Source organism: Larus michahellis, chromosome 1 (assembly GCF_964199755.1).
Source record: "Larus michahellis chromosome 1, bLarMic1.1, whole genome shotgun sequence".
Classification (NCBI taxonomy): Eukaryota; Metazoa; Chordata; class Aves; order Charadriiformes; family Laridae; genus Larus; species Larus michahellis.
Window position 1 is genome coordinate 177766185 of NC_133896.1, and position 25510 is coordinate 177791694.

The 25510-nt window shown below is 36.1% G+C and overlaps 1 protein-coding gene across 7 annotated transcripts in view; it reads right to left on the reverse strand.

Moving 5' to 3' along the window:
* PIBF1 (progesterone immunomodulatory binding factor 1) overlaps positions 1-25510 on the reverse strand; it is a 127711-nt gene that overhangs the window by 36849 nt on the left and 65352 nt on the right. For all 7 annotated transcript variants that reach the window (XM_074564314.1, XM_074564284.1, XM_074564323.1 and 4 more), the window contains 4 exons: positions 16600-16765; positions 13126-13276; positions 6118-6208; positions 1162-1264 (listed from right to left, as the gene is read on the reverse strand). In XM_074564314.1, coding sequence (XP_074420415.1) covers positions 1162-1264; positions 6118-6208; positions 13126-13276; positions 16600-16765 — 511 coding nt within the window. The remainder of the gene's footprint in view (positions 1-1161; positions 1265-6117; positions 6209-13125; positions 13277-16599; positions 16766-25510) is intronic.

Below are 25510 nucleotides of genomic sequence, written 5' to 3' on the forward strand. Positions count from 1 at the left end.
AAGAAGAAATGTATTGAAGTAGAAACCAGACAGATTTAAATGAGAAATAAAGCACAGATTTTATTAATGATAGTGAAAGAATAGTGATAGAGAAAATGACTAAGGATAACAGTGGATTTACAAATCTCTTGATGTTTTCAAGTCAAGAAGACTTGAAATATATGTTATAGTCAAATACGAATTACTAGGATATATCTATGAAAAATCCATAATAAATTGTAGTATTTGTTAAAAGCAACTGGACAAAATCTTCACTGTTCACGTATCTTTCATTGAAATAATATAAATAATCATATATATGCATATATAAAATGCATGAAACCATGTAATTTTAAAATATGTAGAAAATGCAAGTATTTGCACGATGAAGTATGTGGGTGTAGTTATCCTAATTTATTACTACCATGGTTTTAAAAATCAAATTGTTAACCACATTCCTGAAACGATCAGCTGAGAAATCCCATATGGCGGCAATATCTAACAGTAAATCTCAACGTTCTTTGGTTCCTAAGACAAACTTAGAAGACAATCTTAAAAATATTTCAAAAAATTAGTTTGCTCTAATTCTGGGAGATTTCAAGCTGAGTTTTGTTTAGTGTTTATTCCCCATGCCAATGTAATATGTGATTTCAAGTATTACGTACAGAATTTTAAAAGATTATGAAATTAAACGCATTGTGACAAAGTAAAAAAAAAATAATTAGTTTTTTTAAAAAGCAGCTTATGTTAAACATTCCCCAGATTCGTATATTCAAAAGACTCAAGAACCGAACAATGTAGAAAAGGATTTACAGAAATATCTTCAAAAGTCAAATTAAGAGAAGAGCTGTGTAAAAAGTAACACGGTATTCATTGAACAATTAACTATCAAACAGAACAAACTAGTTTGGCTAGCTGGTCTTCTGTTCAGAAATCAGAACGTTGTCTGTCTGGCTTACATTCTTGTTTAGCTTGTAAAGTAATCCCTCTTCTGATCTTCATTTCAAAATACAATATAAACTTCTTTGAAAACATTTAACATAGAGTTTTGGTTAATTATGAGGCCAGTTTTTGACATCAAATAGATAATAAACACTGTTTAGAAAATATTTCATTTTATGAACAGCTGTTCTGCAATGTTTATAGCCTCTACAGATTTGATTTTTTGTAGCAGTAATTTACCTCTTGTGAAATCTGTGTTACTTGTTCCTTCTGATGTTCCAGATCTTTTACAAGCAACGAGTTTTGCTTTTCTAGCTGCAGTAATCTCCTTGCCAAGTGAACACTGTGCCAATAAAAAGCAAGTTCAAGTTGAATTTTTTCCAAAATATGCAAAAGAAATTCTCACATTTATACTTCAGAACTCGATTGCCTTAATTTTTCACCAATTCTTAAATACTAATATATACGAACTCATAGTGAAACATGCAGAATGGCCAAAGTTAGAAAAACAATGAAAATATTACAAGATTTAACAGCACTGAAATAGCATTCCCACAGTTATGCCATTGTAATATTTTTTACAAAGTAATTACCTACGTAATTTGCACAATACTACACAACTGTAGTAATCATGTCAAAATGTTTCAACTAGTTATGAGTATTTATTTTTTAGCAACTTTAGGGAATCGCCGTAATTAGCTTCTCCTTAAATATTAAAAAAAAAAGCACATTAATATAGATTTTGTAGTAGAACACTGGAAAACATAGTATTTTATCATTTTCAAAACGGAGGCAAAATTCGTTTTGCCTGACATTTAATATGCTAAATAATTAAATGTTATGACCACTTTTTTTTTTAAATAAACTCTTATGCAGTTCCACAAATTAACTCAGAAGTGGAGACAAATGATTATTGAGTTATTTAAACACCCTAGTTAAAAAATTAGATCTTCAACCTCTTGCATGTTTCATGTCCAAAGTCAAAAGAGCTTATCATCAGTTCAACAGCATAGTTCCATAGGTAGCAACGGGAAGATTCAGTATGCAATTGCCGAGCCTACATCCAGAGATCCAACCTAATCTTTGAAGCTGTTATTTATCATTTAGTTGTATTCAATATAGTCTGTAGAGCCTAGCCTGACTATATTCCACTAAAATGGACTCAAGGATGGTGAACTGAAATGTACTCCAAACTCCATTGACTGTATTGACTAGAATTGAATTGGTTATAATGGGAGGTCAGATGCCAAGTCTCTGTGTTAAACCTATGACTAGATGTCTAAATTTATGTATCCTGTAATGAATCCTGCCATCTTGGTAGGATTCAGCAGCTTGGTGGCTTATTATCAAAATCGTATCTAAAGGATTTATCACTGTACCTGTCCATGTTTGATACTCTAGTTACCAATCTATTTCACAACATTGACATGGGAAATTCAGAGCTCTAAAAACGAGGAAGACATACAGAGCTAATACCCCTTTTTAGTGTGCCTTAACCACTGGCCTAATGGCTCTCCATAACAATCTAGCCCTCCAGTCAAATGTGTGCTGTTTTTCAGAAACTCGTATATTGAAGAAAGGGAAAAGTCACTCCAGTTCAGATCTTAGACTCTAAATGCTTACCAGCCACAAACTGAAAATGTAAGACTGTTAGTCTCCAAATAATGGACAGCAAAGTGTTACCCGGTTCTTGACCATGATACTGAATCTATAAGAGTGTAAGTGGTCTAAAACAGACTGACAGGCAGATTATATTTACCCTTAAGCTAAGGCTTAGAGTGTGTAAAGGTAGATGAGTGTATAAACTTTCCCTGAAAGTTTGGCCAGTCATAACCCCCACCTTCTCCTCAGTAAAAGGGAATACACTTTTAAATTTGGCAGAAATCTTAATATTCTTCACTTGTGTTATAAACCTACCCTTTCACACAGACAATCTTTTACTTTCGCCTTGTATGAGAGGAAGTAGCTGAAATTCTCAATAGTGCTCACTAAGAGGTTGGTTCTCTCAGTTCCTCATACAAGGAGTGTTTGACTGTAAACAATAATTGAGAAAAAAATACGTTAATTCTCCCAACTAGTTATTTGGATTTTCATTTAGGAGATATGAGATGTTAAGATGTTAAGATCCCATCTAGTACAAAAGAGAAATAAAGCACTTCTCTGATATCTCCACTTAGGGATCTTATACATTAGCTAACAGAGAGCAAGGGAAACCATGGATACCTTCCCATGCCAACTTTGGGAATGCAGGCCATCAAAATTTTCCCAGCTACAACTATTAAGTGAACTTGACCTGAATTTGCAAGTATTTAAGGATAAACACAAGTAGGTCTTTCAAGTACGCTTGTCAATATGTTTTTTGACTAGTTCAAAGCAAAGGGACAAAGGGACTGATCTGCAAAGACATCTTAATCCGGAAAACTTCGATTCCAACTATACTAGAATATTATGTAGTGCTCAAGAATGTGATAATTTATTGTTAGCAAACCACTAGAGTGTTTCTGGTAGAATTCTGGCATTCATTCATTAACACTCTCCCAAGCAGTTGCTAGGCATAACTGAAGAGTTAGCATGGGCAAGCAATCATTGCCAATACGTAGTTCACATGCAGCTAACCTACACTGAAAGTTTTGTTTATGGAAGTGGGCTACTATGTGCCATTTGGTTTCGATGCTTCAGAATGTTCCCAGGCACGTTTAATTTAGTAGTATGGGCATATGGTGCCTACGTTCAAAGTAATGAAATAGCTGTTTCTGGCAAGTAGGCAAAGAGGTATAGACCCCACAACGCACTATACTTGAATAGTTGGTTTTGTACAAAGTTTCAGAGACTGAAGCGCGTGCTGTGAACTTGTAAGAGCTCTTCATTTAGGATCCCGTATGTCTGGAATTAAAGAGCAGGTAGTGGACTCCAGAAAGAAGATTATTCACATTTGTAATAGATTCTCTTTCCTTAAGCAACCGTGGAGAGCAAAAAAAACCTTCTTTGTGTTTCTTCAATAGCGCTAAACACAGAAGTTGGTGTAACAGAGACTTTAAAACTTAGGGAGACAAAGGCATCACAAATATTTTCTGCATGGCAGTTTTCCTTGAGTCAGAACAGCAGCAGGTAAACCATACACAGACTTTTATGCCTTTTTTAATCTTCTTAATTTTAAAAGATAAAGAAAATCTATGAAGTCTCCAATATCATTATTAAGGATTAAATCAGCCTTATCTGCCAATGCCTTTTGGAACAAAAGAGGAGTATATGAGGCATTCTGATAGAGACCCTTCTAAGCTCAGAAAAGTGTCTTCCAGGCACATCTGAAATCCTGGCTTATTGGTCATCAGACTCACCCTTCAAAGGTGATTTAGCAGAATTCTTTTATACATAAATAATCTAAACTGAACCTAATAAGGTGGGGAAAAAGAAGCACCTAAGCTGAAACTCAGAAAAGTTCCTGAACTATTGATGGAGGAGGAAGGAACTGAAGTTTTAGGAAATGATGCTATAGAACTCTCAACAGTCTCTTAAAACAGACATACAATAGGGTTATGGAGTTTTTTTGCCCCCCTCTTTTTATTTTTTTCTTTTTGAATTTTCATAGAACCATAGGATGGTTAGAGTTGGGTTTTTCCAATATGAAAAGAAATCTTACAATCTGAAGAGTCTTCAAAACATGAAAGAGCAAATTAAGCCATGCCAAAGTTAAGTACTACATAAAATCTTTATGATTTTTGTCAGCAATATGTAACTCAGTGCACAACAGGTCTAATCTGATTGACAATCGTATTGACAACACTCACTTGAAAAACAAATATAAAGGACAGAAGAAATAGTATGTGGCCCATAAATCTTTGTGCAAACATGAACAGACCATGAATTGCCCTTAATTCTCTTATCCCTTAATTTCAATGTTAAATATTCTTTATCATGGATAAGGTGGGAAGTAAGAGGACAAAAACAACTAAACAAACTAATACTTGTAGAAAAAAAACAGCTATACATGATAAAAACTGAACTTCCAGCTCCCGAATGACAGAAGTGTACACTGTGAAGCTATGGTACATGTTTGCCCTGTCTTTGTACTCTTCTTTGTGTGTCCACCAATGATGGTGTAGTTTCTCATTTTGGTAGAAGACAGCAAGGTCAAAGTCTACCACTGGCACAAATGATGCAGTTGACCTTCTTGCATTTGAGCAAATTGTAGGCACACTCAAAGTGCAAGGAATGAGTCTGATCCTGGGAGAACCATCTTCTAAATTGTGGTGTCTCCTCTGCCAGGCTGGAGATGGGACTCTGTACAAAAATAATCACATTACTCTGACCTGATATTGTGAAGGATGTGGAATCTCTATGCATAAAGAAAATCAAAACTTAGCTGGACAAGCTTTTGAACAATTGGATTTGCTCTGAGCATGGTATCGGACCCTGCTGACCTCCAGATGTTCCCTACAACCTAAATCACCCCACTATTCCATGATTCCAATCTTAGGTTATGTTTTCTTTTTATACTATCTATACATATTTTGAAGAACAGCAAAATAAGTTTTGCTGTGGTCACAGTCTAAAAATATTATAAATAAATCCACATTCCCTATACTTCACAGAGAGTTGTATCCTTTACGCTCACAATGAGCCATTCAAATGTCACTATTATTTCTTAAAGACATTGCATAACATGCAATTATTATTTAAAAATTACTATGATCAAGAAATATGTTATTCAACCAACGCATTTTTATCTATTGATCAAATGGTATCAGAGCAAACTGAAGAAATATAACTGGAATCAGATGCTGTATTTGTAAAAATGAAATAGAGATGCTCTGAAACCTTGTCTGCCTTAATTTCCTGGCAGATGTGTTTTTGTTACAATTACATACAATCATTTTTAGGGTATTAAAAACTTATTTCCTGTTATATAAATGTAAACAATGTTTTTACAGCTGTTTAGTTTTATACAATTAAAATTCATCTTTCTGAAAGACAAGGAAAAAAGATCCTAAAATGGCCCAGAAAAATATGTATATGCTCATTTAGATGCATCAACCACATTAGCAGGTCCTAGTCTTCATTCTATTTCTGTATACCCAAGTCTTAAAAAAAAATTCTTTATGTTAGTCAAACTGGCTGGATTCTAAGACCAAGCATAATGTACACATCTTCATTTTCTTTATCTTGAACAAGTAAATTCAGGAGACACTTTTTTACCTTTGCTTTAGTCGTCTTTTGGCTGTTGTAGGAACATTCGCACCATACCCATATGAGAAGAGAACCCTTTCAGCTTCAACTTCATTTTCCACTGAAAAATATTCCAGAAAGGTACTACTGAAGAACACAATTACAGTGCAAGAACTTACAAACTTTTAAGCAATTCTATTTATAATTATACACACGCACAAACATTGTTCTAGAAGCTACATTTTCAGTTCATATAATGTTCTGTACTTCAGCGGAACAATTTTTTTCACAATTAGCATTAGTACAGTGCCATATATTAATTTCTTGCAACACTGGCAGGCTTTTCACTTTTAACTTTTATAACTAACATAAAACTTATGCAATATGAAAGTAAAGGAAAAGAGTTCGGTGTCCTCGAATATTCATATTATTGGTATAGTCACAAAATACATATTCATAGTATAAGTTTAATTCGGCAGTACATGGTTAGGTTGCTTTGTTTTTTTTCTAAAGAATTAATTTTCTGTGCATACATGAGGAAGTAGAGGAGATAAAATTAGGAAGTACTTAAGCTGACTGGACATGAACGGGCCCATGAGACAAGAAAGGACACATCTGAGGTTGCTGAGGGAGCTGATGTCACTGTGAGGCTGTTCACTAGCATTTTTGAAAGACTGTGGTGATCAGAAATGTCTGACAACCTGAGGAAAAGAAATGCCATACCCATCTTCAGACAAGGGCAAGAAGGAGATTCTGGGAATGACAAACCAGTCAGCCTCACATCAGTCTCTGGGAAAGTTAAGAAGCAAAGCACCCTGTGGTGGTGTGCTCTCCCCTTTCCCCCCCCCCGGCTCCTGCTCAAGCCATGGCCATCAGCGGGAGTTGTTATGAGTTGCACTTGAACTGTGGGAGCATGGACAAAAACGTGGTTAGGAACAGCTAGTAAAAACAAATCATGTTGACTAATGTGATAGCCTTCTGAAGTGAAGTGACTGGTGGTATTGATAAGAGGGAGCAGCACATGTCCCTCTTGTACCAGAGGGACATTGAAGTGCTGGAGCTTGTCCAGAGGAGAGCTACCAGGCTGGTGAGGGGTCTGGAGACCAGGTCATATGAGGAGAGGCTGAGGGAGCTGGGCATGTTTAGCTTGGAGAAGAGGAGGCTGAGGGGAGACCTCATTGCCCTCTACACCTACCTGAAAGGAGGTTGGAGAGAGGTGGGTGTTGGCCTCTTCTCCCAGGTGAATAACGACAGGACCAGAGGAAATGGTCTGAAGCTGCGACAGGGGAGGTTTAGATTAGATGTTAGGAAGAATTACTTTACTGAAAGAGTGGTCAGGCACTGGAACGGCCTGCCCAGGGAGGTGGTTGAGTCACCATCCCTAGAGGTGTTTAAGAAACGTCTAGATGTGGCACTTCAGGGCATGCTCTAATGGCACAGGTTGTAGGGGGTTTGTGTGTGTGTATGATTGGACTCGATCTCAAAGGTCCTTTCCAACTATGAAGGCTCTATGATTCTACGATTCTAATTTGTACACCTTGACTAGTGTCAAGATAAAGCCTTTGACACAGTCTCTCATAGTATCCTCAAAGCCAAACTGGCAAGATATGGACTGCATAAACGGACAGTGCGTATGTGGAAAATTGGATGGACCTCTGGGTTCAATTAGTGGTAATTAGTCATACAAAGTTTGACTGACAGTAATTTACTATTGCCATATCTTAGGAGTTAATGCCATTCAACATCTTTACTAACAATGCAGATGATGGGATATTTTGCACCTCCAGCAAAGTCGAGGCAGATACCAGATTGGGGTAGGAGGACAGCAGTGTAGACTGGGTGAAGGGCTGCTATTCAGAAGGACCTCAACAGGCTTGAAAAATGGGTTGACAAGACCCTCAAAGTTAAGCAAAGCAAATGCAGAGCCCTGCATCTGGGATGGAATAACCCCATGCACTAGTACAGGCTGGGGGACAATGGGCTAAAAAGCTGCCTTGCAGAAAAAGATCTGAGGATCCTGGTGGACAAGCTGACCACTAATCAACTTGTAGCAAAGAAGGCCAACTGCACCCTGGGCTATATTAGCAAGAGTGCAGCCAGCTGGTCAAGAAAAATGATCCTTCTCATCTATTCAGTACTTGTGAGACCACATACAGAGTGCTATGTTCAGTTTTGGGCTCCCCAGTGCAAAAAATGCATTGATATATTGGAGGGAATCCAGCAGAGAATCACCAAGGCAATGAGGGAGGTAGACCATATGACACATAAGGAGAGGCTGAGAGAGAGATATTATTGATGTCTCCAACTATCAAGTGGGAGGGTACAATGAAAACAAGAGACAGGCTCTTTTAAGAAGTGTACAATGATTAGGATAAGAAGCAATGAACTTAAGTTGGAACACAGAAATTTCTGACTGGATAAAAGGAGAAATGCTTTTATTGTGAGGGTGGTCAGATATTGGAACAGGTTGCTTGGAGAGGTGGTGGAATCTCCATCTTTGGAGACATTTAAAACTTGACTGGAAAAGTTTTCTAAGCAACCTGCTGGACCTGCTTTGACCAGAGGGTTGGCCTAGATGACCTCCAGGGGCCTCTTCCGACATCCAAGATTCTGTGATTTGCTGACTCTCTTCTGAATTTGCCATATAGACAGTAAACCAATTCTGATATTTTACAAATATCAATATGTTGCGATAAGAATTATTTTAGCTAAATATATATCAATCTTCAACTCAAAAAAAATGAAACAATTTAAAATTCTAATTATAAATCCAACACAACACATACAACTACTTGAACATTAAATTCATTATAGGAGTGCACAAGTAGTCTATGAAATATAACTTCACTGACCTGTTGTACAACCTAGATTGAAAGTTTTCAACTTGTTATCACTTCTAGTATTCATAATATAGTCCAAGACTTAAACTTAACTGGCTTGGTAATACACCTGGAAATAGCTGTGCATATTGTCCTCAGCGGTAGTATCAGGAAGTTGCAAACTGTGTCAGTGATCCATTACTCCCTAAATCTTCCCCATTACCACGTATAAAACTTGCACCCTGCTGCAATACCAGTCCCTCTCCTAGAACGAGACTCCAAATATTTTGCCACCTCTTCAGACCGATGTTCCTGTTCCCACATCCTGAACTAGGCTTGTAGTTTGGAGGCAGCAAACTGCTGCTGAACACAGCTTCCAGGAATGCCTGATCAGACAGCAACTGTCTGTGCTGAGGTGCTTCTCTCAGGGCTTAAACAAACACCTTCAAAGAAGTGGAGATGCTTCCACTTTTGCCACTGTTTGTCAAAGGCTCAATGACCTTATCGTACTTGCATACCCCTAACACCACATTTACTACAATCTGGAAACCTCAGATATTAACTGAAACTCTTCATGAATATACAAATAAAATAGTTGACCACTTAATTAATATTACCCATTGGCCTCTTTAATGTCATTTGTGATAACCAAATAAAAAGTAGTTTTCCTCTACAAGTAGACTTTGTTTATAAGACATTATGCTATAGTATAATTAAGTATTCTAAGTTGAACATCTATGTACAGTCCTAAATATTTATTGGTAATTACCTCATCTGAAAAAAAGCAAATCTAATTTATCAATAAATTCTAAGCAAATTGAGATTGTATAATGTAAATACATAAAGATAAAAGTAAGCTAAATACTTATGCTTATGCAAAGTCAAAATATTCAGATAATTAAGATGTCTGATTTCTGAAAACGTATTTCTAAGGATTTAAAACACATTGGAATTGCTTTGAAAAGAAATCCCTATAGCAGCAAGATTAAAACTGTACAGATTTTAATATTTCAGCTTGAGTAACTCAGGTTTCCTCTCTCCTGTAAGATAAAATGGGAGGTAGGCAGGGGCAGAGAGAGAGGGATAGAGTGGAGGGGTAAAGAGAGACAAAGAGAAAGGGGGAGCAGCAGGGGTGCAAAAGAGGGAGGTAGCACAAGTGAACCCAGACACCACACAACAGCTTTGATGAATTGAGTAGTTGGGAACAGGAGAAACAAATTTAGGAAGTGACGTGACAGTCCTATATGACTCATTTTTGCTAATGTTCAAGTGCCTCAAAATCAGAAATATGTTCTCTCAATAACTTGCATAAAGCAATGGCTTCTTTCATCACTTGTCTAATACCCTTTTAATGCTATTTTAAACAAGGATTCTTAAAACCCATTTAGAAAGAGAAGAGCCTCTAGTAGAGCACTTGTGAAAAGTCACATACCTAGTTACACAAAAAACAATACAGAAATTCCAGTAAGTGTGACAGAAAAAGTTTACTGATGTGGCAGTACAAAGGCACCAGAACTTCAGATTTTCAAGGCTGTCTTTGTTACGATGGGGAATTCCCCAGTGCCTTAAATACCCCTGGTTCAGAAAAACAGAAAAAATAATTTAACCTGCATTTGTCATAACCTTTCTTTTTAGTTACAAATTCAGTGTTGTATGTCTCAGAAAAACATCAGTAAGATCCTGCCCTATAAATTTATATCTGTCAGTAGTGTCCATGTAAATGTCAGATCGTGAAGACAAACACAAAACAACCCTGGAAATGTTGTAGATATCAAGCCAAAGTAATGTTCTGTATCAGTGTGTGCTTCCCTTATCTTGTTTTATGTCTTTCCAGGCTCTTCACCTGACTTTGTGGTGTAAAATACATATTTTACAAGTAGGGGACACTTACTAACGATAGTTTTTTACACTACTTCGCAAAAAAGTGCCATTGTGAGGTATCAGATAGGTTCAACCTGTTTTTTTAAAAAGATAATAACCAATGGAAGCAACAAAATCAAACTACTAGTCTACAACAAAAATACCACAAAGTGAAGATTTTACCCTGAAAAGAACAGACAACTGCCAAGAGAGTCTACTATTGTTATTCATGTGGAAACCACTCAGATGCTGAAAGGAGTGGCTACATAAATTCTTGCTATTTTCATGAATAGGCTGTTTCATGTTATTTCAATGTTAATAAAGTGAGGCATAATGATGAGGGAATAACAGTCACAATTCAGTGATCTCTTCCACATGCACATTCTCCAAAGGAAAAAATAAAAAGCTTTTATGATTATATGACAAAAGCTACCTCACATGTGCAAATACACGGTTTATTAAAAAGTCCAGAGAACCCAACCTCCACCAGCAGCCCCAAATATTGTAAAACAGCAGAGGCTTCATAACTCTAGGAGAAGAAAAAAATATTACATGGTATTGAAATGTAAAGAAGTGACTACAGGACTGATGAGTAAAATCTTATTCTCACGGAAGTCCATCAAAAATTCTGTCTTCCACAAAATGCTTCAGCCTAAATTATATTCTCTGAAAGATAGACTGGAGTATTTCCAGAATGCATTACATTTGAAAAGTAATGTTACTTCCTTTCTTTTAACTATTTTTCTACCTTTAGCTATTTATGACATGTAAATACCAGGACATAATTTGAGACACAGGGGGAGGTACGTCTCTGTTCTACTTTATAGTGTTTTTAAAAAATAAATGCTTTTATTTCTTCTGATTTTCCTCAGAAGTTCACCTTGGTGCTGGAATCAAGTCTTAATTAGTATTAATCCTAACTTTCAAATACACTGTAATAATAGTAAGAAAAAGCAATGTTAGTTATTAAATAGAAAGTATAGTGAAATAATACTGAACTCCCTTTTTTCTCCAACAAAATCAGAAAATAAAGTCATATTTTAACAGAGCAGGCCATTTGTAAACTTTCATTTCTTTAAGTCATATTCTGTAGCATAGAATAAAAATTGTAATTAAAATACATACTTAGGAAGAGGTTAAGAATGATTGAGTTCTGTAAAAAATTTTACTGCTCTCCCAAGATGCATAAGAAAATGTAAGTCAATGTAAATAAAAAACATCTTCTCCTTGGAAAAAATGAAGGTAAGGTCCAAAACTTCTGTATTAATACATAAATACTCCTTAGACAAGTTTATATATATATACACTTCAAAAAACATGTTACCGACTAAAACATAGGCATGTATATAGCAAGCGTGCTTACGGTCAGACTGGAATCTTTGGGTAGCCATACCATTCTAACAAGTACAAGCTGTAGTGTATAAAATTAACATACAGTCTAATTACTAAAGATACCCAGACATCACTGCGTCCCGCTAATACAAACTTTGCTCTACACTACTGTTTATATATAAAGATTATGCAATGATCTTCTACCTGGAAAACATTATTTATAAATTGTAATTATTTTTTGGAAGAGCAAAGAAAGAGAAAAGGACAAGAAAGACATGAATTAGTTTGAAATCTTAAAATGTCCTACTCTCTACACGCAGGCTAAAAGACTTCAAGATTAGAGCTTTAGTTTCAAAACAGAAATTACTTGCTTTTTGGATTCATTTAGGCAGCAAATCAAATCAACACACGTTTCACAGAAATTTTGGTGTGTTTGAGAACAGATATTGTTATTTTTGCCAAACAGAGACAAAAATTTTCAAGGGTAATCAGGCCTGAATTTAATCCAGGCTTAAGTACTTGGAACAAGACTGATGTGTCACAAGCAACTACTTAATGTCTAATTATTATTAATTCAGCACAAGGAAGAGCTTTTTCTCCCCTCAATTCATTTAAAAATTCACACTAATCACTGTACTGTATTATGAAACCTATAATTGTCTGTCAACAAAGAGGGCTTCCTGGTATTCAAAATATAGTTAAAAGATAGGATAAGCCTAAAACCCCCGTATCTTATTACAATGGATAATTAGAATAAGGAAAAGAGAAATGAGGGAAAAAGAAACACTGAGATAATTTTTAATATCCATATTTCTAAGTTCACATTTACTTGATACATATTTACAAAATCTTTTAGAAACCCATCACTAAGATCTTCTACCAAAATAATTACTGCATCTTAATTGTCAGGCATAAGAAGGGAGAATGACAGGTACTGTAACACTTTCCAAGTGCCACGAGAAACAAGACATCTTGCCAGAATGCCAGAAACACCTACGGATACAATATAATTTGTGGCAGAACTTACTTTCTGCTGTCTGCAATATTATCTCATCAAGCTCTTTTTCAAGTTTTTCGTAAGTATCTAGCCGTGCTTGAAACTCGGAATTCTGTGTTTGAAGTTCAATAATGCGTGTTTCACTAGAAGACTGAAGACTATAAAATTCCTTAGTAAGCACCTGTGAGAATGAATAATGGAAAGATAAGGGATTTGGCGCTACAGGTACTTATGAAAGAGACAAAATATAGTACATGTAAAATCCTTAACAGTATGATACTAAATATTTGATGTAGCTTTTGCAGAGGAAAAATTAAAATACTTTAAAAAGCAGTTCCTTTTTTCAACTATATTATCTTGCTCCTAAGGCCTTCATAATTCTAAGAATCTCTCTCTGAAAAAGCCACAAGAATTTCAAAGGAGAGTTAGGAAAAGCAAGGCACCAGTTACAAAAATTAATACACAACAGTCAAAACAGTGTAAATGCATTTAATTTTGTTGCTTTAGCTGGATTCAGATTTCAGTTATCAATCTAAAAAAAGAAGGTTCCTTTACAGAATGGTAAATGCACGAATATCAAAGTTTGGTATTTAAGATATACCAGATTCTTATTATTTACTTATTAGTGAAAGGTAATGTGCCATAAATATTCAGGACTAATGTAAATACTTAATCCAGTAAGCTTAAACAAAAAAACACATATTCAAAGATAAAAGTTACGAAGGTCTGTGTAAGAACTAAAGCTTAATATAGTGCTTGAAAATACAAAACAACGTTGACAACATAAATATTATAAAAACAACTGGAATAAAAAGTCCTTGGTAAGTAAAGCAGTAAATCAACATGCTTCGCAGAAAGAAACCCCATCAAAAAAGTAAAGTAATAACAAATTAGTACTGTAGCTAAATTTAATACTAACTTCCCAAATAAAAATCCCAAACATTCAAGATGACAATTGAATATAGATATTCAGATACAGAAATATACGCATACTGTATACAGCAGTAATACCAGAATCACTGTCAGAAACTCTGAAGAATGCACAACACTTAGAGAAACAAGCCACTCAAATATAAAAAGACTGGTCTAGTGTCACAGAAGAACATATAAACCATCTGTTTCCTAGTTTTAGCGAGCATAAAAAGAGAAACTACTGTATGCTGAAATCCAAATAGAAACAAAAGCTGGTTCACAAAGCAACTGTAGCTGAGCCACAAGATACTAGAGACTACACAATTAATATCCTATAAGAAGGGTAAGAAAGTAACCTGAGTACATTGATACTATATATAGGAAAGGAAATTAAAACATTAAGAATTCAGTCAAAAGGAACAACACTAAAAGCTTCAGACATCAAATATTTAAATTCTGCAAGAACAGTTCTTAATGAAAGAGCACTGGTTTCAAAGCGTCTCTCTAAAGAGAAGAGGAAGTGCCAAAAGTTTTAGTAGAATTGAATGCCAAATATTCAAGATGTTATTCAGATCAAATAAATATCCACAAAAAAACCCGTGGAAATACAGCTCAAATTTAACTGTCTTCTGAAAGTTTAGACACGTCTGTGCAATTAAAAATCTGTTTAGCAACCTCAAAGTCTAGCAGAACTGGCACTCCCAGTGCTCATGACCACAACTAACCTCATCAGCCAGGATCTCAATGTCCCAATACAGAAAAAACAAGAAATCGTATTTTATCTAAAACTCTCCAATTCTGTTTTCACTCCATAGTTCCTTTTCATAACCACCCTAGGCAGGGTCAGCATTAGAAATGCGGGGCCTTGAAGAACAGCATCCTTCCTCCAAAAAATGAAGGCTAGCACTTGGAAAAAAGGGGTTTTTTTCTGCCCTGTCCAGTTTGTATCCTGTCGTTTGTTTTAAACATATACTGCTAATCTCATTTAAATCTCACAAATTGGACTCAGTGATATGATTTTGGGACTAACTTTGCACAGGTGAGGAAATTTTGTTTTAAAGTAAGTTTGCTCTGCTGAATACTGGACACCTTTCCAATACTAAAATAGGTGAACAGTATATGATACATTTGTGAAAGTACATGTTTGAAAGACAATCAATTCTAAGCTTGTAGAGGTAAAAAGGTCCAAGTCATTCAACCCTGTGTAAATAGATGCATGGGGTGCGGGTGCCCAGGTGCTGGCAATATAGGGGCTGCAGGGCGGCCTCTCTGAGGAGAGGCCGGGGCACGGCCCAGCTCTGCAGCTGAAATGGTGGCGTTTCGGGGAAAATATATTTAAGAAAGGGCAAAAGTGTTGCATGGCAGTGAGGAGCGAGGAAAAAAAGTGTAAGAAACAGCCTTGGTGCAGACACCAAGGTGAGAAGAGGAGCGGACGAGGTGCTCCAGGTGCCAGAGCAGAGATTCCCTTGCAGCCCATGAAGAAAACCATGGTCAAGCAGGTTGTCTTCCTGCAGACCATGAAAGATCATGCTAGAGCAGATACCCACACTGCAGCCCATAGAGGACCCCATGCTGGAGCAGATGGACATGTCCTAAAGGAACTGCAACCTGTGGGGAGCCCATGTAGGAGCAGATTTTCTCCTGAAGGAAGCTGCAGCCCACGGAGGATCCACACTGGAGCAGGGTAAAAGTGTGAGGAGGAAGGAGCAGCAGAGAGGAGCCGTTATGGACTGACCCCAAACCCCATTCCCCATCTCTCCCTGCACTGCTTGGAGAGGGGAAGGTAGAGGAGTCAGAAACGAAGGAGGGAAGATAAACCCAGAAGAGAAAGGGGTGGGGAAAGATGCTTTAGCTTTTGTCTTTGTTTTTCACTATCCAAATCTATTTCAATTGGTAATAAGCAAAATTAATTTTCCCCAGGTCAAGTTTGTTTTGCCCATGATGGTAATTGGTAAGTGATCTCCATATCTTTGTATCAACCCATTAACTTTTTCAGCTTATTTACCGCCCTGACCTCTTGAGGAGGCAGAGTGAGAGCGCAGCTGGGTGGGTGTCAGGCAGACGGCCAAGGTCAACCCACCACAATAGGATTAGAAATGTTAGGTCTTCTCAACGCTGTATATGCCATGCTCTCCTTGACTTCTTTAGTCGTAACAATTTGTTACAGAATTGTGTAAAAATAAAAATTATTTTTATGATGTAACAACGTTATTACAAATCCTAGTTTTTAATAATGATACTGAATTCACCATAACTGTTCTGGTATTAACTGTCATCTTTCCCTACAATAATCACATAGACTGACATAAACAGCTTTGTAATACAAGCATATATATACTTCACGTGAATGTGGTGTTGTTTTTAACCTCTCTCCATGAGAGATTATTTTGCCTTCTTCCTCTCCCCTAAGTCTTGTTTTCCACTGAACTGGTCAAACTTAATAAGCTGTGTCATTAGATTCTGCTTCAGCAGAATTTCACGGAGATACTAATTCAGCCATGTATATTCTTTGCTACTTTTTCCCCAAGCTTTTCCATTCTAATTGAAAACAACTATGTAATGCCCTGTAAAGTGTCTCTTTATATAACATACCTCCAGCTTCCTCTGGTATTTCTCACATTCCATTTGGCACTGTGAAAGATTCTTAGCTGTTTCTTGTTGCATGAGTTGAACATGTTCACTTTCAAATGTCTTTAACTTACTTTGGTGAAGAAGTTCAGCTACTTTGCTTTCTGTGCCAAGCTGCATTTGTCGATACCTAAAAGAAAAAAAAAATAAAAATTTGTATGATTCAAAAATAAAACTTAGAATACATGCTAGTTCTGTTCATTACAGGTATAAAATTCAGAAATTAATACAGTATTTTTAATAGTTTAATAAGCATTAGTATGGTTATCTATGTAACTATTATAACCTGTATTTGAAAATCATTAGGAAAATTCAATACTATAATGAAAACAACAAAACACAGTATGTGAAAACCTCAGTCCATGACTTTTCTGAATATGTGATTAATGCACTATCAAATGACAATGATCTTAGAGTAAACCTTATTTTTTTAAAATGTTAGATCAATGTGAATCTCCTTCTTGGCACACAAATATATGCACTGAAATCTCTTCATGGGAGAGACACTACGGAGATGATGTCTCCCATCTTCACCACCATGTGTTACATGCAACAGGGAGAAGTGGTATTAGACATCACTGGTATCAATGGCGCATCCTTTGGGATATCATGGATATCAGCTACACTGCTTTGTCACATACCCAAGGAGATGAAGAAACATTAATCAGAAACATTAATTTCCACAGTCGTTCAGAACCATAGGTCCTTCTCAACAAGCAGAAATGAAGTATATTTTTGAGAATGTCACTATAAGGTAATTATAGGTGACAGATACGTAATATTCCACTTAGAAGTGGACTTCATTCATTCTACTCATTATACTTAACAGGCGATCTCAAAAAAGAGGGGTACAAAAAGTTTGCTCATAGAATACTAAATTACTGGACTGTAGAAAATGAGGGTGTTGTGAAGAACAGTAGAAAACATCATGAATCTTAGCATTAAATAACATATGAAATTCAAAGGACATATATGCAAAGTAAATCACAGGTGGTAAAAATGACCCTAACCATATACATAAAATGATGACCTCCAAGCTGACTGTTTTCATTCATGAAAGAGATCTTGGTTATACTAGATATATCCATGAAAACTTCAGCTCAGTTTTAAATAATGGTCAAACCCAACATTTTGGGAATCACTGTGAAAGCAATAGAGAAATCACAGAAATCACCACATCACTTCACAATTCCATGCTGTTGCCTGCATACTGAATGCTGACTGCTGTTCTAGCACCTCACCTCACAAGGAATATAACAGAACTGGTAAAGCATCATCGAAGGGTAATAATAAGGATTACTTTTGACAACCAGCAACATCATGCATGTCTACAGTTGCACTGTGTGGAAGAAATTACTTAAGCAAGCTAGGACTCTACAGCTTGGAAAAGAGATGGTTGTAGGAAAATGAAGAAATAAGACAGGCCTGTACCATCATGAGTGGCACAGAGAATGAGAATAGCAATCAATTATTCACTGTATTTTCCAACACATGAATGAGAAGGCATCTAATAAAGCCAGCAGATGCAGAATGAAAACAAATAGTTGTTGTTCTTCACAAACGAAAGCTGTGAAATTCCTTACCATAAGACGTTGTGGATGCTAAAAATTAACACTTACTTAAGAGGATACTGAATAAACTCAGCAGAGAAACCCTTTGACAACTATTAAATGCACGATGGTACTTCTCACACAGAAGTCACTTAACAACAAATTGTTAGAATGACAGATAAACCTTTATTCTAACCTAACATAGCTGTTATGTTAGCTGTCATTTGTCAAATAGCAGTTGCAACACAATTCCACCCTATTTAGCACCTGATCTTTAGGTGGGATTGAAAGCATTTAACAAAAACAAGGGGATTACTTAAAATATTTTCCCTGAGGATTTCAGATGTAGGAATGTTTCTAAGGCACAAAGAGGAAGCAATTTTCACTGGAATTAACTTGAACAGAACAAACAGGTGTCATTATGATGCCCTTTATATTCTCTCTGTAGACATCCCTTTACCAGTAAACAGTCCAATGCATGAATGAGATTGTTCCCACACAGGCTGTGTGAGCAGAGATTGGAAATTCTGCCTACTGAAAAGGTCACTCTTTTTAAAACAATTTTCTTTTTCAATAGTATGACATTTGTTCTTAGAGTTACTACACTCAAACTGCTAAATGCCAATTGTTTATCTGGCTATTGACTACTGCTGTCAATTTTCCTTGTGGATGCCTTTCAAGTGCTGATACTTTACGTATTTAATCTCTGCTCCCTGAGTGTATGTTCCTATTTTCTTTTTACCACACAAAAATAGTTTCAGCACTCTTACATTCTCCGCACTTTGTACATCATTGGGTGCAGACAGGACAGTAAATCTGTTCCGCTATACACTTTGTTTACAATCCTGGGAAGACTGTTTTGTTTCAAAATAAGTAATTCTTCACAAAGATACACGTCATCCCATCAACTGATGCGCAATGCAATACACAAATGAAATTTATAAGTCAAATCACATTCATTGATTTTCAACAACAAATTCTTATCTTCTGCCTTCACACAAAATAAATGGCAATGCCTTCCTGTAGACTGCTTCAGATCTTAAATTAGTTTGAGGTTCAATGATCTATTCTGCCTAGACAATGGATGCATGTATAAACACGGGCTATGTATACTTCTCTGTACTCACTTTCTATACTTTCCAGAGAAGTCCTTAGTTCTCTGGTGATTTTTCAAGTCTACTATATCAGCTGGGTGCTTCCAGAGCATGCTTATCAACCCAATTATGAACAGTAACTTCAGAAAAATAATTTTGTACTTTGTATTTTGGAAATTTGCAGTAGCTTACATGTGCGTGATGTTTTGTACTGGTAAGGTTATGAAGACTCAGTTTTCTTTTGACCTTACTACACTGTTGAGCTCACTAGCAACTCCTCCACCGTAGCACCACTCAGAGTTTATCATATTTGCTTTTACTTGACCAGATAGTATCTCTGGTTTCTTGGCTACTATTTTAGCGCAAGTGTGTGTGCATGTGTGTACATAGTCATGTAACACAATGTCAAAATACATCCCTTAATCTGCCTAGATGGTCTCTAACAGAAAACAAGAAAACAAAACTGCCCCATGCTTTAATACAACTATTATGGAAAAAAAAACAAACAGTGGAATGCGATTTTTCTCCATCAGGTACAGGATTTTTCTCCATCAAGAAATTTTAGCAAACTTGATACAGTGAAAGAGTAGAGGTTTTTGTCTCACAAAAGAATGAGGATTGGGAATGAAAGGGAAATTACAGATTGAGCTAATGAAAAACCTATCTAATAATCATTTGGAATGAGGTCTCAACTTCACTATGTCTCTGGGCCATTAGTCAATAATGCCTGAAGTTTGCTGAAGCAGAGTGACACAATGGTCATCAAAAAGGTTATTTCTACAGTAAAGTAGCAGAGAGTATATTCAGAGAGGGACTTAAACTCTGGTTTGTAAGGATGGTTTTAAGATTTTTCTATCAAAGGAGTCTTTTTTTTGCAAATGGGGAATAATGATTTATTAACTTTTCAAAATCTGCATACAATGAAAGTAAAATGAAAGATTTCATGGTACAATCATGTAATCTGTATACTGAAGAAAACATGGCAACCAATTGTTTTTTGAATGGAGGAACTACAAGACATATCCAGCACACCCTAATCTAATATTGATATTCAAAGATTTCTATCATATATGTCTGTAATGTGAGATTTACTTAACATTTCCAACTTCTTATAAGCATCCCCTAAGTACTGAGATAACAACTCTAATCTCTTTTTACCTCTCTTTTTTACCATTGTCTATCCCACTAACGAAACCTGAGATGTACGGCCTTACAGAAGTCCAGACAGACGGCATCCATAATGAAGTCCATTAGAAGACAATAAATTTGTAAAGTTAAGCATTCATGAAGTAGCAAATCCTAGCAATAACCTTGTTAATAGGAAAGAATGTCAAGTAAATAAATACTATGAAATAACATATCTTCCAAAGGAAGTCCTACCACGATTATAAGAAACACACCACCAACCCTTTCTCATTTTGCAAACTTGATAATACCAACATAAGGCTCTTTAGAATATGTTTTACATATTACTTTCAAGTTTTAAAATGGAAAAAAACCCTGTAAGTCGTGAAATCATACTGACTCCACAGATGGGTCAGTTCCAGATCTAAGATCTTTAGAGTAATTACAATACTCTCCTATTTGTACAAATGTCTGTGCTTTGGTTCAGCGCCAAGTTTGCAGTGAAACCTAAATGCTACTGACATTTCCTCCCTAACCTGTCCTATTGCAAATCTCCCACTTCCAGTCCCAACATGTCCTCTAATGTTCCTGCCCTCCTTCCTCTCTCTTCCAGCACCAGCCCAGATTTCTCCTGATTTCCAATTCTATTTTCATTCTTTCTAGTCGGGGCATCTGTTTTTCTTCTGACCTGTGTTCCTAGCCTATTCAGTTTCCATTCCTGTCCTATACCCCTACCCTCTGGTAGAGAAAACTGCTGTTTTTCTTTCTCTCTGCTCCTGTATCACCCTCACAGTTTGGCATCCTTCATCAAATCCTTCCCATACTTCTTTCACCATGAGGTTAAAATCCCAGTTTAACTCCCTTACCTTTTGCAACCGAGTCTGTCTGTTAAGGCTTCCAAAGAACCCTCACTTCCAAAGAGCCCATAGCTAAGTATAAAAGCACAGAACAGGATTTTCCTTACTCTTCACTGTGCCACTTGGAGTGACACAGAAGGAGTAACAGCAGTCTAGATAGGCCTAAATTAAATTCAGCCATGCCACAGACTGCACATACGCTGTCCATACATGTGGCAAACTGTGAGACTCCAGTTCAAACACGGGCACTCAAAGGATCTTGTTCTCACTGGTTCTCTTTTTGATCCTTGGTACTAAAAACTGGTCGCCTTGTTTCTAAGCAATCAAAAATTTCCCATTAATTCAGTTCACACACTACCCACTAAGCAACTGAAAATATAGGAACTTTGATCCTTAGTTTCAATCGCTTTCATTGCTCAGCTTCTGAAGGACTGAACGTAAGTCTGATGCGTCATGTATCCGGCTGGTTTTGTAAACTGAAAGTCTGTTTTAATATTTATTACAAAATGGGTAAGAAAACTGTCATTCTTCACTTAAATACATGTATTTTATGGATATTGTTACACAAATTTTAGAAGCATTTTCAGTCATTTGTACTGTTTATTGCTTCATTAATGTCTATCAAATATGATTATTTCTAACCTGGACTAAAATAACAATACTTAGTAACAACAAATTGAAATACCTCCAACAAAAGGAAGAAAAAGCTCAGAGTATAATGAATAAACAGAAGACAAAGCATGACATCTACAAATTGTTTAAACAATGAAAAATTTGTTTGCTGAAATAGTTTTCACTTAAAATTTGTTTTCCCCAAATAACGTGCTGAGAATTTTTTCAGGACAGTATTCCTGTTTTAGATTGCTATTAAAAAAATCCAGAAACATATAGTTTAAATGCTAAAGGGTAAACATGATTTAACATGCAAGTTCTTGCCAGATGTTATATTTGCTTCGTATCAAGTAATTAAACATGTATGTGGTTTAGTAAAATCTGTTTGAGAGAGAAAGCTTAGAAGCTTTGTTTAAAGCTGCTTGCTTCAAAGCAGATTTTTGTGTTTTGCAGCATTCTAAGTATTTGTCATGTATTGGCCTCTGATCCTCGTTCTGTCGAAACAACTTCCTTGGAGGCAACACTTCCACGTACTCTTTTGCAGTTTGTAGGAAGTGTTAGTTCCAAACATCCAGATTCAGCAAGATAAACAGCTGTTTTACACTACCTGCAGTTTCAGAACGCCTAAACCCAAAATTACCTACGCAATGAGTGGAGTTCTTCAGCATGTAGAACCCATGTATTCTTTCTACCCTAACTAGACTAATTCCCAGTGTACACTAGATACAAGACACGCACGCTTCCCATGCATTCTGGTGCCTTACTCCAGAGAAAGAAACAGGTTAGCTGCTGCACAGATCTTCTCACTAACCTGTAACACGACTGGAAAAGAGCAGAGTTAAAGGTGGTGTTGTAGAATATACATATAAAAGGCACATCTTGATGAGTTACTATAAAGGCAGCTGCTTATCTTTGTTTATCCCACTAGGACAGCTAGAGTGACCTAATTACCATGATGACTGTTCCAACTCTTTTACTAATAGGGAGAATGAACATTACGAAAGATGAGTCTGCTTTCTATATATCTGCTAAATCATGCTGACTGGCAGGGACTGAAATCCATCTTTGTTTCCTTGTCTTTGGACTATGCAATTGTGCTTCCTTTTATTTGACTGCGACACTGTGAAACTTAAGGTTCGCTCCCGCACCGAGACACAGCTTCAACAATACTGGTAGAGACTGCTTCAGCCTAGACTGTGCTTGGGAGTTTTATTTCAGTCATGAGAATTTCATAATAAACCTTCACTAGGGAGTTTTCTCTCAATCCTGGAGCTCTGATGGACGTTTAATACAGTCCTCCTGAAAATGTGCGCTTACTTTTGGGCCACTGTAAAAGAGATGAGCAATTCCTGTCATGCTATTTTTAAAAAATGAAACAGGATGTGGTTGCTACTCTGCGTTAATTCAACGCTGCTGATGCATACTTAGTTTGCTCAGAGTCACTTGCCCAGATGGTTATTACTTGGTTTAAGTAATCGGCATCTTGATTGAGTTAACTCTTTGTTATTTGATTCAATGAAATAAACACAAAATCTATTCAAACAACCGAATGGAACTTTATCAATACAGAATCATAGAATTGTCAAGGTTGGAAGGGACCTTTCACATCATCAAGTCCAACCATCAACCTAACACTGACAAAACCACCACTAAACCGTGTCCCTAAGCACCACATCCTCCCATCTTTTAAATACCTCCAGGGATAGTGATTCCACTGTAAAGATATTAATAACAGCATCCTTAACAAAAAGAAAGTATCTGAAGAAACCAATAAGCATATAATAAGAAATGGGATATAATTCTACCATTCCTCCTCAAAAATTATTTTTTAGATACATAAATAGGAGAACAGAGTCACCCTGGTAATTTTTAGGAGTCTAATGGTAGTCGCTTTTCTCTTTGCCTATACATCTTAGTCAAGATGTATATCCTTGTGTTTTCATTTATGTTTCTGGGGATGATGAATTCTAAATCTATGAAAGACTGTACAAACACGAAACGTAGAAATCATCGGTATACATGGCTGGTCAGACAATATCTACCACGTCAGGTATTTCAGGAGACACAGGCACAGAGATATCTAGTTTGAGAATCCAAAAATGGAAATCATCACCTCACAAGATCCCATGAATAAAACTTCAAAATAACCCCAAAGAAAGATAAAAGATTCCTCTTTTTCAAACAAGAAGGCTATTAAATGAGTTCTCTGAAGCCTAGTGAAGAGATACCAAAGCAAATAGCTTTGCAGAATTCTCCTAAATACAGGACAACAATTAAAAAGGGAAACATAGCCGAGATAAAAGGATGCAAACCCCAGCAGGTCTACCTCAAGCCCAAAGCAGTCAGAAGAAACTGAACAGTTCTATTGTTTCTGGCACAGCCTTGATACACTGCACAAAGTTATCTTGTGCATCTGTGCGTACTAGCACATAAAATGGCAGAAGTCTCCAATCTTCAAAGTATGAGAAACATGCTGAACAGAGGTGGAACATGCATCTGGACAAGCAGCAGAATAAGCATGATTAGATTTCTCATTGCCTAAACAACATCTTTGCTCAAACAGAAAAATACTTCAATTTTTTTTTTTTAAAAAATCACTTTGAAGTGACAGATTGAAAAGGATCCCTGCTCTGCAATATAGTTTTTTTATTGTACATATTTCAATCCAAGAGAAAAAAACTTGAAGTATGTTTATTAAAACCTCACTACGTCTTTAGTCACATTTTGTGTGCACGCTGTTCTCTATTTGATTTACCATGGCATCCCAAATGATTAACTTCAATAAACCAATAGATCTATTTCATGGTTTACTTCAGTCCTTGAAAAAACTGATGTGTTAACAAAGGTGAATTTTGGACTAAATCAAAAAAAAGGCAAGGAACAGTAGAGAGACTTGTCCCCCAATAATCTATATTGATTAGTATAGAAAAGAATTAATTTGAATTGTAACTGTGAGTGGTTTTTATACGAGCTGAATGAAGAAAATGCTACCAACTTCCTTCCTGTAAACACTAAAAAAAGAAAAGCATCAACTTTTAATATTATTACTCTATACTAAACTTCAAATTTGTACCATACATGTAGAACTGTCTGGCTTCATAATTTTTTTTTCTGCTGTTCGTAATTATTTTTCTAAGCCACCATACAATTTCAATAATGATTTAACAACTTACCTCCTTAAACCAAGTATTAGCTTTTCCAGAAACAATATTACTTCATGAATAATAGTAGTATTTGTGTTTCTGGAATGTAATTGAAATAAATTGCTATTATAGCAGATGAAACATACCTTAACAGATTTGGAGGATATTGGAAGCTACATTTTAATTTTTGTTCATTACATTTTAATTATTGCACTGCAAACACTGTTCTTCATTACTAAAGTAAACTAAGAAATTGGAGTTACACAAAGACTTTGAAACTCTCTTAAACTGTTTTTTTCTCTTGGATAAAACATACAAAAATGTATCTTTTAAAATTCTCCGCTCCCACTAGTCACAGAGGTTATTTTTCATCAGATATTCAGTTAAATCAATATAAATATTTTCAGGTCTTTCTTGTGATGCTGGATACAGTGATTATTACTTTACAGGCTGATTCAGTATTCAGGGAGTTTTCAGAGTGCCAATACATGCAC